The sequence below is a fragment of the Salmo salar genome, chromosome 29 (assembly GCF_965601325.2).
Source record: "Salmo salar chromosome 29, fSalSal1, whole genome shotgun sequence".
Classification (NCBI taxonomy): Eukaryota; Metazoa; Chordata; class Actinopteri; order Salmoniformes; family Salmonidae; genus Salmo; species Salmo salar.
In genome coordinates, this window is record NC_138319.1 from 20,007,501 (window position 1) to 20,021,249 (window position 13,749).

Here is a 13,749-nt window from a genome sequence, read left to right on the forward strand (position 1 = left end):
ACAATCTGTTGAAACTATGTGAATAGAAAGGTTCAGAACTTTTGTGAAACATCACAGCAGTTGAAAAATAGATGGCAAATAGAAATCCAAACTGGATGGTGTTCAGAGATAGATGGGAGGGGTTGAGGGTAGCTGAAGGATGGGACTAAAAATGAACAAAAGATAATTCATGTAAAATATACCATGTCTGTAAAATGTATATAGCATGTTTAAGCTGGAAGTAGACGCCTAAGTGTTGTTGTCCATTAGTTTACTACAATTAGAGGATGGGTGGTAGGGTTAGGGGAAAATAATAAAGGAATATATATATATACATATACATATTTTCACAAAAAATATATGGGGGATTGGAAATGATGCAGACAATTACATTTATGGAAGTCACGATCTATCTGCAATATTAAATCTGCCCCCCCCCCCCCCAAAAAAAGTTGAAAATAAAATACATTTAATCTGAAACCTCTAATCTATGTAAACAAGTTTTGTATAATGAAATGCTCATGTAACAACAGTATCGTAACAACAACAGCCCTTTGGTATGCTTACACTTACCACTCAATTAACAAGACTAACGTTTGCCTGAGAAAACTAGAAATCATCCCCAAATGACAGAAGAGTTCATCTTAACTCACACTCAGGCGTGGCTCTCTAGGTCGTGTGACCCTGGGACATAAAACAAACATGGCAGGGCCAATGACAGCTGCCAACTGTGGCGTTATCAACGCAGGGTGAGGAGCTGTTGGTTGACTCTCACATGGTCTGGGAGAATCCTGCGCCTGCCAACACTCTCTGGCTTAGTGCACAGTCATGAAATTAGCTTTGGAAGATTCATAGCCACTTAGTCAGAGCAATCTAAAAGACTAAACACATGATGGGAGGTGGGAGTTGATGTTGTTTTTGGTTGGTCTCCTTCACTCCTTCGTTGTTTTACTTCACACAAAAAAAAGACCACAGTTGGATTCAGCGTGAGAAGTTGTTGCGTAATATCTGAATAACATGTTGTAAAGAGTGCAGTAGTAGTAGAGTATTTCTACACTAAAGCGGAGTTCAGCCCCCAAGTGTTGAACTGCATCTTCCTTTCGACTCGTCTGTGATACTGACATCTACACCATCATGTGTCTGCTATTGTTTTATTCTAACCAGGGTGATAAAGTTGGCTTGTTCCGCTTTCTGTTCATGCATCCTCACCGTTTATCCTCATTACTCGACATTCTATCCAGAACATCAAGTCCACATGGAATAAATCACCTGAAACTAATAACACATTCTTTATTTGTGAGGTGAAATAAATCGAGGTATACGCTGGGGACTGACGGACGGTAATCTTCTTACAGTTGGAACATTCCCAAGATCTGTACCTTCGAAAGCAGCTGTCGAGCGGTGATTTCTTGGCCGTTAATAAAATAAAGCTGCAGAACACTACAAAGACGTGGTTAACTTGGGCCATGGAAACGTATAACCTACACTCTTAGAAAAAATGGTTCCAAACAGGTTATTCATCTGTCCCCATAGGAGAAGCCTTTTTGGTTCAAGGTAGAACCCTTTTTGGTTCCAGATAGAACTCTTTTGGGTTGCGTGTAGAACTCTTTTGGGTTCCATGTAGGACCCTCTGTGGACAGAGTTCTAAATGGAACTCAAAGGGGTTCTACCTGGAACCAAAAAGGGTTATTCAAGGGGTTCTCCTATGGAGACAGGCGATGAACCCTTTTAGGTTCTATGTAGATAGCACCTTTTTACACTGAACAAAAATATAAATGCAACATGTAAGGTGTCGGTGCCATATTTCATGAGCTGATAGAAAAGAACCAAGAAATGTCCCATACGCAGAAAAAAATGTATTTCGCTCAAATTTTGTGCACAAATTTGTTTACATCCCTGTTAGTGAGCATTTTTCCATTGCCAAGATAATCCATCCACCTGACAGGTGTGGCATATCAAGAAGCTGATTAAACAGCATGATCATTACACAGGTGCACATTGTGCTGGGGACAATAAAAGGCCACACTAAATTGTGCAGTTTTGTCACACAACACAATGCCACAGATGCTGACTGCAGGAATGTCCACAAGAGCTGTTGCCAGAAAATGTAATGTTCATTTCTCTAACATAAGCCGCCTCCTATATCATTTTAGAGAATTTGGCAGTGTCCAACCGGCCTCACAACCGCAGACCAAGTGGCGTCGTGTAGGCGAGCGGTTTGCTGATGTCAACATTGTGAACTTAGCACAGGAGGCTCCCGAGGGGAGAATGGCTCACAAAAATGGCTGAAACGGCGCAAATGGAATGGCATCAAACACATGGAAAAATACATACAGTGGGGGAAAAAAGTATTTGATCCCCTGCTGATTTTGTACGTTTGCCCACTTACAAAGGAATGATCAGTCCATAATTTTAATAGTAGGTTTATTTGAACAGTGAGAGACAGAATAACAACAAAAACATCCAGAAAAACATATGTGAAAAATGTTATAAAATGATTTGCATTTTAATGAGGGTAATAAGTATTTGACCTGTGCAAAACATGACTTAGTACTTGGTGGCAAAACCCTTGTTGGCAATCAGGTTTGCACACATCTCAGGAGGGATTTTGTCCCACTCCTCTTTGCAGATCTTCTCCAAGTCATTAAGGTTTCGAGGCTGACGTTTGGCAACTCGAACCTTCAGCTCCCTCCACAGATTTTCTATGGGATTAAGGTCTGGAGACTGGCTAGGCCACACCAGGACCTTAATGTGCTTCTTCTTGAGCCACTCCTTTGTTGACTTGGCCGTGTGTTTTGGGTCATTGTCATGCTGGAATACCCATCCACGACCCATTTTCAATGCCCTGGCTGAGGGAAGGAGGTTCTCACCCAAGATTTGACGGTACATGGCCCCGTCCATCGTCCCTTTGATGCGGTGAAGTTGTCCTATCCCCTTAGCAGAAAAACACCCCCAAAGCATAATGTTTCCACCTCCATGTTTGACGGTGGAGATGGTGTTCTTGGGGTCATAGGCAGCATTCCTCCTCCTCCAAACACGGCGAGTTGAGTTGATGTCAAAGAGCTCCATTTTGGTCTCATCTGACCACAACACTTTCACCAGTTGTCCTCTGAATCATTCAGATGTTTATTGGCAAACTTCAGACGGGCATGTATATGTATTCTTGAGCAGGGGGACCTTGCGGGCGCTGCAGGATTTCAGTCCTTCACGGCGTAGTGTGTTACCAATTGTTTTCTTGGTGACTATGGTCCCAGCTGCCTTGAGATCATTGACAAGATCCTCCCGTGTAGTTCTGGGCTGATTCCTCACCGTTCTCATGATCATTGCAACTCCACGAGGTGAGATCTTGCATGGAGCCCCAGGCCGAGGGAGATTGACAGTTCTTTTGTGTTTCTTCCATTTGCGAATAATCGCACCAAATGTTGTCACCTTCTCACCAAGCTGCTTGGCGATGGTCTTGTAGCCCATTCCAGCCTTGTGTAGGTCTACAATCTTGTCCCTGACATCCTTAGCTCTTTGGTCTTGGCCATGGTGGAGAGTTTGGAATCTGATTGATTGCTTCTGTGGACAGGTGTCTTTTTTACACGTAACATGCTGCGGTTAGGAGCACTCCGTTTAAGAGTGTGCTCCTAATCTCAGCTCGTTACCTGTATAAAAGACACCTGGGAGCCAGAAATCTTTCTAATTGAGAGGGGGTCAAATACTTATTTCCCTCATTAAAATGCAAATCAATTCATAACATTTTTTAAATGCGTTTTTCTGGATATTTTTGTTGTTATTCTGTCTCTCACTTTTCAAATAAACCTACCATTAAAATTATAAACTGATCCTTTCTTTGTCAGTGGGCAAATGTACAAAATCAGCAGGGGATCAAATAATTTCCCCCCCACTTTATCTGTATTCCCAGTCATGTGAAATCCATAGATTAGAGCCTAATTAATTTATTTCAATTGACTGATTTCCTTCTATGAATTGTAACTCAGTAAAACCTTTCAATTGTTGCATTTATATTTTTATTATATTTTTATTCAGTATATAAAACTTCTCTCTCTTTCTCTCTCCAACTTTGAAAGATAAATAAATGTGGGGTGCCAGATTGAAACATCCAAAGAGGAATGACCTTGTCTTTTCAGAGACTGAAGGCCTCCCCTCATCAAAGAGGTAGTCATCCCTTAAGAAGAAATGGAACACTGTTTACACGGAGCCCTGTGGCACACCCCTGAAAAAAACACTTTCTCTGCAGAAACACAGCAGCTTGCAAGGACGCGAACAAGACGGACATTATATCTCTGCCCTCTCCCCCTTCTTTCTCTCTCTGTCTGTCACTCTCTTACTTTCTCTCCCCTCTCTATAATTTGGATCTCCCCCCTCAGTGGCAGGTGCAGTGCTGGGGACAGGGCGACCTTGCTGAGCGTGGTTCAACACTACAGCATCAATGAGTCTCTCTCTCTCTTTATATCTCTCTCTCTCTCTGTGTAAAGGGGAGGGGGAGAGTGGTGCTGGTGGTACGCCACCAGTAATAGCCTACTGAAATGGGCTAGGGGTCTGCCCTTTTTGGTTCCATAAAAAAGAAAAAGCCTTTCAGATGTCTCTTTCATGTCTTAGTGAGACACAGAAGGCAAGGATCCATGAAATTGTGCACTGCTTTGGCAGATTCCTTCACTACAATAAATAAGAATAAGATGCAAAGATACAGATGTAGGATCTTAATTTGAGCCAGTTTGCTACAGCAGGAAAATAATCCTGCAGCAACAGGACATGTGAATTATTATGTTGATTATAATTCATGGACATTTTTGTAGGGATTGATAGATTTTTTTAGTTAGGGCAAATCAAGTCTAACATTTCAAAGAGGAAATGCAAACTTGTAGTGTATTTGAGTTTTTCAAAGTTTTCTAAAGTTTGCATTTCCTGCTGTGCAGGAAAATTCTCAGAAACAATAGAGCGATCAAATTAAGATCTTACATCTGAAGAGCGAGAGAGAGAAAGAGAGCTAGAGAGCGAGAGAGGGCATAAGAGGAACAAAAGAAGATAGACCCCTCACCTGCTCCTAACTCAAATGGGAGACAGGCAGAATTGTTATTCTAGCGCTCATCGCTACACTTCAAAGGACAGAGAAAAAAATACATTTCAGTGCTCTTCATCAAATAGTCATTATTTATGAGCTACAAATAATACGGAGACCATTGTGCTGGGGCTAAAGTTCTCTCACTCTTGTGCTCTACTTTAAACGTGTGTGTGTGTGTGTGTGTGTGTGTGTGTGTGTGTGTGTGTGTGTGTGTGTGTGTGTGTGTGTGTGTGTGTGTGTGTGTGTGTGTGTGTGTGTGTTCGGTCTGTGGCCTCCCTTACCTGATCGCATGCTTCCCTACATGGTGTGAGATCCGCAGCATGGTGGCAGCAGGACGGATCTGTGGAGGAGAAACAGACAGACACGGAGGAGTTAGTCTTTTCTTTGATACAGTAGCACTCACTCACTCCCCAGCTTGTTTCGTCTTAAGCCCTGGCAAACCCGGAGAGACTTTCCAGGCGGGCGGCACCTTGAAATCCATCCATAAATATAACGGGTTCACAGTGGCTTAAAAACAGAGTTCTGCTTTGGGGCTGGAGCGATAGATTGATAATGGTATTACAGCTGAGCTTATGTATTTGTCTCAATACACCTATTTCACCCTTTGTGCGTCTGGTCAACAATGTCTGCAGACTAAACAGATCGGGAGTAAGCTCTTATTATCTACCCTTTCAGAGCAACAAGAGTGTCTTCTTGAGAAAGCGTTGGTCTCTGCTTAACCAAGACCTTCTGCCCCAATGTTACCAACGCAAACACATCAATGGCCTAACAATGAAGCATGATACAACGAATTTTACCGCATCCTTTTTGTCAGGACATCTTAAGATGCTCAAGACTGGAAACATACACAATATTCAGTTCCATACAACAACAAAAACAACGTTTATATGATAGGTCAATGAACGCTTTCTTCTGGTAAATGGAATAAAACTGTCAGAAGAGACGTTTGTGGTCTTAAATGAAAGTGAATAACCTCAATTCCATGACCTGAGGACATATAGCAGACAGAACATCGGGCTTAATGGAACCCAGAGAGAAAGAGAAGAGGGGATGGAGAGAGAGAGAGAGAGAGAGAGAGAGAGAGAGAGAGAGAGAGAGAGAGAGAGAGAGAGAGAAGAGCGGGTGGAGAGAGAGAGAATACGGGATAGAGGAAACTTGCACACATGCTCAAGCCAGACTTCTAGCCTTCCGAATAATAATCACAAGGGGGAAAAAAGGGTCTTACAGAAACATATTATAACCTGTTTATGCTCCTTGAGGAAATGTCATAATTATCAGAATTCTCTCTCTCCGGCTTTTTTTCTTTCATCTCGGCCCAGACATGGTCTTCCTCTCCTCCTCTCTTCCTCCTCTTCCATTTATGTCTGATCCAGGCTCAATCCTTTCATCAACTTGATTCAGTTTTCTCTTTCTTACTCTTGTCTTCTTAACGTCGATCTCGTATCGGCGACCCGCTAAAGGAGGAACAACAAACGCAGCGGTGGAGATGAAAGTGTTTTAGGGTCTAAGTGCTGCATCGTTGACCGTCTGTGATGTATCCGAGTGGGTCTGGTCTGGGTAGGGTCCTGGTCTGGGTTTGGTCTGATGGAAACCAGAACCATCCTAGTTGTCTTTGTAATGAGACACAGATCCCCCTGGCTTGACCCCCAGTAGTAGCCTTTAAAGTATGTGTGTGTGTGTGTGTGTGTGTGTGTGTGTGTGTGTGTGTGTGTGTGTGTGCGTGAGAGAGAGAGAAAGAGAGAGTTTGCGTGTGTGTGTCTATGTGCATCAGTGTGACACCCCTTAGTGTTCTCTCTGCGCACCGCTACAATTTCACCTGTCACATTGTTGTTCTGAGGTGAGAGAGCCTTCCTGTCTGACAGGCCACGCTAAACAAAAGCTGTTGTCATATTGCTACGATGGTTTCCATTGGCTTCTAATGACACCACATTCATTAGGAGGCTATAAAGGCCTGGGAGTAAACAGAGAGAGGCAGCGTGACTAACACACCAAAGAGGAAGAGATGGGTCATACAAGGGGAGCTTGGCTAACAGCTTAGCGGCAAACAACACCAGTGACACCACAAACAACCCTTGCCCCAGCCTGAATCATGTTGGTTAACTATGTAGCAGGAACTGACTCACCTTTTCTCTTAACAGAAAAGACATGTCAACATGTCATATGACCTATATATAGAACTGCAGAGCGTGAGTGAGTGCAGTAAAGTGGATTGGCGATGCAGTTGTCTTGGACAGAGATGGTCTGTCATTAGAGGGAGGCAGGGACTTGGAAAGGGTCTCGGCCTTCTCTCCAGCCACTCACAACCATAAGGCCCCTTTTAGTGAGTCAGAGAGCTAGGCGTCTCTGGGTGCTGACTCACTCTCTCTTTCTCTGACTCTTTATCTCCCTCTCTCTCGATCTCTCTCCGTCTCGCTCCCCTTTTCTTTAAACCCAGTAACATATGCTAGCACTTTGAGCTAGCCCTGCTACTGTGTCCCTGTTTTCAGAGGAATAGTAATAATGCCACCCACAAGCCACATGAAAGGAATTCCCCTCTCCAAGCCCCCCCCCCCCCCCCTCCCCCCCCCCCCCCCCCCACACAACCTCTCTCTCTCAGTACACACTCCCACCCCAACCCTTTTAATGCCCCCCTCCCACGCTAACTCAACCCACCAGCCGCCCCACAGACCAGCCCCTCTGGACTTCTCACGCCCTGCTCCCCAAACTACTTCACACAGCAAAGTTGTTTGCAACGAAGGGAAGGAACATGTTGGCCCGGCTCTCATCGCTTGTGTGAGTTACGTGAAGAGGCAGCATTTGATGTTCAGATATTTGAAGAGAGAGAGAGTCAGAGACAGAGACAGCGACAGAGAGAGAGAGAGTCAGAGACAGAGACAGCGACAGAGAGAGAGAGAGCGAGTCAGAGACAGAGACAGCGACAGAGAGAGAGAGAGAGAGTCAGAGACAGAGACAGCGACAGAGAGAGAGAGAGAGAGAGAGAGAGACAGAGAGAAAAATTGAACTCTGGCAGAAATTAAGGCAAAAACTTAAAAGGGTCGGCACTTGACAGCCCCAGCAAAACTGATCAAACGGGAATGAGAACCAGACAGAGGGAGGGAAGGAGGGAGTAGGGACAGTTTACAATATGGGGCCGTGGAACCCCATGGCCCCGTGGCTTCCACCCAGAGGGAGGCGCCACAGCAGCCTCTGGATTCCATTCATGCCCTGACCGACGCAGTGTCGTGGTGAGGAAGAGCAGGCCTCGGCATCCTGGCTCTGTGTGTATGTGACTCTCTGCCTTCCCCAGTCCAGTAGAGGAGAGGAGAGAGAAGGAGAGACAGTACACCACGGTAGTGACTGTTCTGTTTCTCTCTTCCTGCCTCAACTGACACATAGCCAGAGACATGCCACTCCACCATAGACAAGAGGATATGGGGGTGGGGGTGTCATGAATACACTCTTACACTCTTACGGGTTGAAAATGGCAGATTTTGCCACTGATAAGCACCTAAATTGGAATGCAGAGGCTGTACAGTAACATCCCATACATGTCGTTAGAGCTCAGACTCACTCCGTCACAGCTCTGTATGGATTCTGACTGACAGACATTCTGAACTTGGGAGCCGCACGAGACAAGAAGTTGCCCCCATCCCTCTCGCTAATTGGGCCACTTTTGCTAATGTTTTGCTGTCTGAGTGAGGGAAATGTTGTAAATTAAGAGGACTCAAATGTATTTTGAAAGATGAGACGTTGAGGATTATAATAAGTACTGCTTTAATGTCATACAAGCAAGCCAAACACCCATATCATCAAACTCATGTCATATACAGTGTCGACGTTTATGATCCCAATGTTTGATGTACAGTTACAAGATTACAGGGAGTCATACCCTGGGTTGTTCTGAACAGAATGAGCCTGTGTTTGTCTGTTGTGAAGCGAATTCACGGCGGACCACGCACCTAAATGCACTCATGACTCCTTTCTATGCGCACCAAAATGACCATCTGTTTTCTCTGAATTGCCCTGTGAAAGCCTATTACTGTAAAATCGTATTTTATAACTTAGCTTGGTAATACAACAACCTTTGAAATGAGTGCACTGAAATGACTTAAGGAACTGTGCACACTGAGACACCAGTTAGTCCTCTCACTCAAACCCTTGTCATTTTATTTGCCTTATGTTGAACCTACCCCGCATTTCCCAGGAATACCGTTATCATGTTACTGAATGTATCTAGAGTATTTTGAGATTTTGTTATCAACAAATTCAGCGGAAAGTACAGTAAATGTAAAATGCACATAAAATCAACGGTGTAATATTTGGTTTCAGTCTTGTGTCAGGTCAACTGTTGTGTCCTCAACTTTGGTCTAATCATTTCCCCATAATCTCCAAACTGTTCCCTTTCAATTGCTACCATGCTTACGCATTCAATATATCTTCTATAAGAAGCATTTCAATTTAGCCCTATACATATAGGCCAAATCCTAGAAGACTAAAGGGTTAACATGGCAAACCTTTCTGGACAGGGGAGAGTGGAGAAGAAAGAAGGGAGGAGATTCCAGCTAGCTATTTAGGAGGAGAGGGGAAGGGAGGCAGGTTGGGCTGGGCGTGTGTGGAACACCTTAGTCATCCTTCATTAAAGTGAGTTAGCGTTAGCCGCCAACCGCTAGCAGCCTAGGAGCGCTCACCAGGAGGAGAGAGCCGAGCTTTAGCCGACCCAACCCAAGTAGCCCTGCAGCAGCCTGCATTGTGGTGACCGCAAGTCCGCGCTCCCCTCTCTTAACGAGCTGCCATTTTAATGACACAATTGGCGCGGCCAGTGGACCATTCAGCCTCCAGCCCTCCTCCTCATCCGTCTGTGTCCGTACGGCTGTTCGCCTGCCCCTCTTTGTGCTCCTCGCCCCGGAGAGAGGCCAAACAAATTACCCGTTGCCAAGGGCAGACAGTTGATAAAAGCCATGGCAACAGCACAAGTTGTGCACTGTTCCTGAATTGTTGTGTTTTATCTTTTTGTTGTTGTTGACATTGTTATCTTTATGTTTCTATTGCAATGAATGGGCGTGCAGTGGACGGTGGCATGGTGCGATGAGGTCGTACAATATATGGAGGACGGAGGAATGAATTGGCCAGTGAGGCACGTCGAGCCCCGCTGCGAGTCCTTTAATAGACAATGACAGGCTCTGGCTGTGCGGAGTGGGGAGAGCTCATCAGCAATACACAGAGCTGGGAGTCAGAGGCCCCAGGAGCTGCTAATGAGCATAGTAGGCCTAGAGACAGACAGACAGACAGACAGACAGACAGACAGACAGACAGACAGACAGACAGACAGACAGACAGACAGACAGACAGACAGACAGACAGACAGACAGACAGACAGACAGACAGACAGACAGACAGACAGACAGACAGACAGACAGACAGACAGACAGACAGACAGACAGACAGACAGACAGACAGAGGACACACGGTATATAATGTACAGTAACAGGACAGGACAAGACAGGACTGGACAGGACAGTAGAGCAGAGCATAGTAGAGTAGAACAGTCCCTGTATTGGTGTCAGAGTGTTTCCTCAGCCAGAACAGCCTGGTGGGTATGTATGTAGTCAGCTCTGAGAGAATGGACTGCACCGTATGGGGGAGAGGAGAGCACAGTGTGAGGGAAGTCACAACACACACAGTTATCTTCCATTCCAGGAGATAACGGATGAGTCGGTATGGGGCCTGGTGTGGTGGGTAATCCATCCATACTGTCAGGGGGACACATGGTCCCTCACCGAGGGGTTACACAAACACAATGGAGGTGGTGAATGTTGAAAGGGCTTTTAAGGGTTGGTCATCTGGGGTGGATGGGTGACAGACACATCACTCTATGTTGTGGCTGGTTTAGGGGGGCTGGGGGGGGTGGGGGGTTGTGTATGCTGTGAAGGCCTGAGGAATGAGTGAACCCTTCCACTGGCACTCAAGAGAAAACATACTTTCTGGCCATGCAGCCAGGGGGGTGTGTGTGTGTGTGTGTGTGTGAATGAGTGAGAGTGAGAGAGAGAGAGAGAGAGAGAGAGAGAGAGAGAAATACAGTGAGAGAAGTGTGTGCAGTCTCTCCGACAACCCCATCTGTCAGCGTGTGCACGCGCATTCATGAGGGGGACACACTGCCCACCTCAAAAGCACCCTCTTCTTCTCCCAGTGTAATGCCCCTTACTTCTCCTCGCGACTCGAGAGCGGGAATCAATCACATCAGACGCGCCGCTTTCATCGGCGGGACGGAGACATCTGCCAAGACGTACCCATCCCATTTCCTGCCCCGCTACGCATATACAAAGGGACATGTACCGTATGACTGGCCTGAAAGATCACAGGACTTAGCACTCATAGCAGATGCAGTCTGACTTTCCAACTCTACAATGCACAGACTGGCGGCTAATAACAAAGGCATGGAAGGAAGGGAAGAGAAGAGAGGACGGAGGAGAGGGTAAGGAGGGAAACCGCCACTACAAAAGCTCAGTATCAGCTCTGAGAAAGCTACAAACCGCTGAGTCATTTTTAACACTATTGCACCACGTTTGTCTGAAATGTAAAATATGTCAACTAAAACGCTGACAGACACGCAAGGTGGAATGGCCATCTTTAAGCCATTATGACTGGCTATAGCTACATGAACGAGCCACGCCCAGGGCTGTAGCTGGAGTTCAGCAAACTGTCTTCCATAACTCCATGACAATAACAATCTAATTGACATTCTTGTCTTAAGGTGTCAACATCTGAAACAGTGTTTGCCAAACTCTGTGCTACATGTCTGTGGCTCGGGTGCTCACCCAAGACTCTGTAGTAACCGCGTGGGTGAGTTCAGTAGCTATCTGGCCCTGTGTGGTTGGAGTAAATCCCTCTGTCCACACCACAGATCGGTTTGATCCTGCAGTCTTGGCACCAGCGGCAGTCAGAGACAGGCCAGTGTTGTGTTGTGTCTGTCTTTATCTAGCGGGCTGGCCGAGGCCTTGGTTGGTTCAGCTGCTTCACTCAGCTGTTTTCTCTGCTTAGCTTACTGGATATCTGGGCCCGTATTCACAACGTGTTTCTGAGTAGGAGTGCTGATCTAGGTCAGTTTTGCCTTTTAGATACCAATGAATGAGGCATCGGGGACCTGATCCTAGATCAGCACTCCAACTCTGAGACACTGCGAATACAGGCTGAGATTTGACAAAGCAGCTTCAGGCTTTAACAGTTATACATTTGACATTTTAGTCATTTAGAAGACACTCTGCCACTTACAGGAGAAATTAGGGTTAAGTGCCTTGCTCAATGGCACATCGGCAGATTGTTCACCTAGTCGGCTCGGGGATTCAAACCAGCGACCTTTCAGTTACTGGCACAATGCTCTAGGCTACCTGCCGTTAGAGTGTGTGTTTATGCGGGCCGGCCCGGAACAGCTGTATTTTCTGCTCACTGCCGTCCTACGGTCCGACGAAAGCCGTTTCCCGTATTTCGCCACAAAACACAAGGCGGGCTTCAAAGGAGAGAGTAGGGATAAAATGGAGGGGTATTTATGCTATAACAAACAGAGCTGGAAATAGCAGCAGCGCTAGCCCTGGCTAAAGCGTATAACCGCTGATGAAGTGTGGAATGTCAATGTGCGGGCCCCCCCCCCCCAAAAAAAAAGCAGTTCCTGCCAGTCCGCTTCCTGTGCGGATGCTCTTGTGGAGGTTGCTTTGTCTTTCGCTCTGTGTCAATTCTCGCCAAACATCTTAAACAATATCAAACCTCTCAATATCAGAGCCGAAAATGTCAATAATATAGCAGACAAAAATGAACTTTCTAATCTCATATTCTCTCCTATTGTGTCTCAGAACTCAGCCTAGGATGTCCTCTTCTCACCATCGGGGCTATAAACACACACAAACACAATGGTGAATAGTCATGGATTCTTGTCTGATGTTTGGGCTGCTCCCGCATTCCTCTCTGGCAGCCTGAACCCTCTAGGGGAGAGTTTAATGCCTCTGGGTCAAAGGTGACTTCCTGTGCATTAATACATTGCGATCTGACATAAGCAGGGAGGCATTAAGGGATCAGTGTGTTGTGAAGAAATGTGGGAGAGACTAGAGGCACAGACATTTCCTCGAACCAAAACTCTTTCTGTGTCCTGATTCACTAAAAAGATATGTAGGCCTTTGTACTACAGATGCAGTCAAATATAATGGCACCCATGTACGAGTCACTATTTATTCAAAAATAAGTTGAAATTGAAAAAACCTTCGGTGTTAACACGTGTATTTGCTTGATTTGATGCACAGGACCCCAAAAAAATTATAATCTAAACTGAAACGTACAGTCAAAACATGGCCTGGACTAAATTATTCAAAATTCTAATGAATTAAGTTGGAGGCAAGTGATTCTCTACAAGTGTAATTTATCCTACTTGTGGTAAGTTGCAGGTGCCACCAGGGTAAAAATAGCCATTAACCCGTTTTGAAAAAAAACAACAAGAAAACATGTTCTGCTCCATTGCACTCCATTGTAAAGTGCAAGGCAGCCAATATATTGGACCACATCTGTATATGAAATATTAGGAAGGTGTTCCTAATGTTTGATATGCTCAGTATATGCATGCACTATATGAAAATATATGTATGCATTACATGAAAATATATGTCGGCACTACATGAATATATATGTCTGCACATATGAAAATATAATGTATGTAGCACTATATGAAAATATAATCTATG

At 45.2% G+C, this 13,749-nt stretch overlaps 1 protein-coding gene across 1 annotated transcript in view; it reads right to left on the reverse strand.

Moving 5' to 3' along the window:
* The window catches only part of LOC106590283 (reversion-inducing cysteine-rich protein with Kazal motifs), a 56,343-nt gene that overhangs the window by 37,482 nt on the left and 5,112 nt on the right, over positions 1-13,749 (reverse strand). Inside the window, exon 2 of the mRNA XM_014181125.3 lies at positions 5,329-5,387. Coding sequence (XP_014036600.1) covers positions 5,329-5,387 — 59 coding nt within the window. The remainder of the gene's footprint in view (positions 1-5,328; positions 5,388-13,749) is intronic.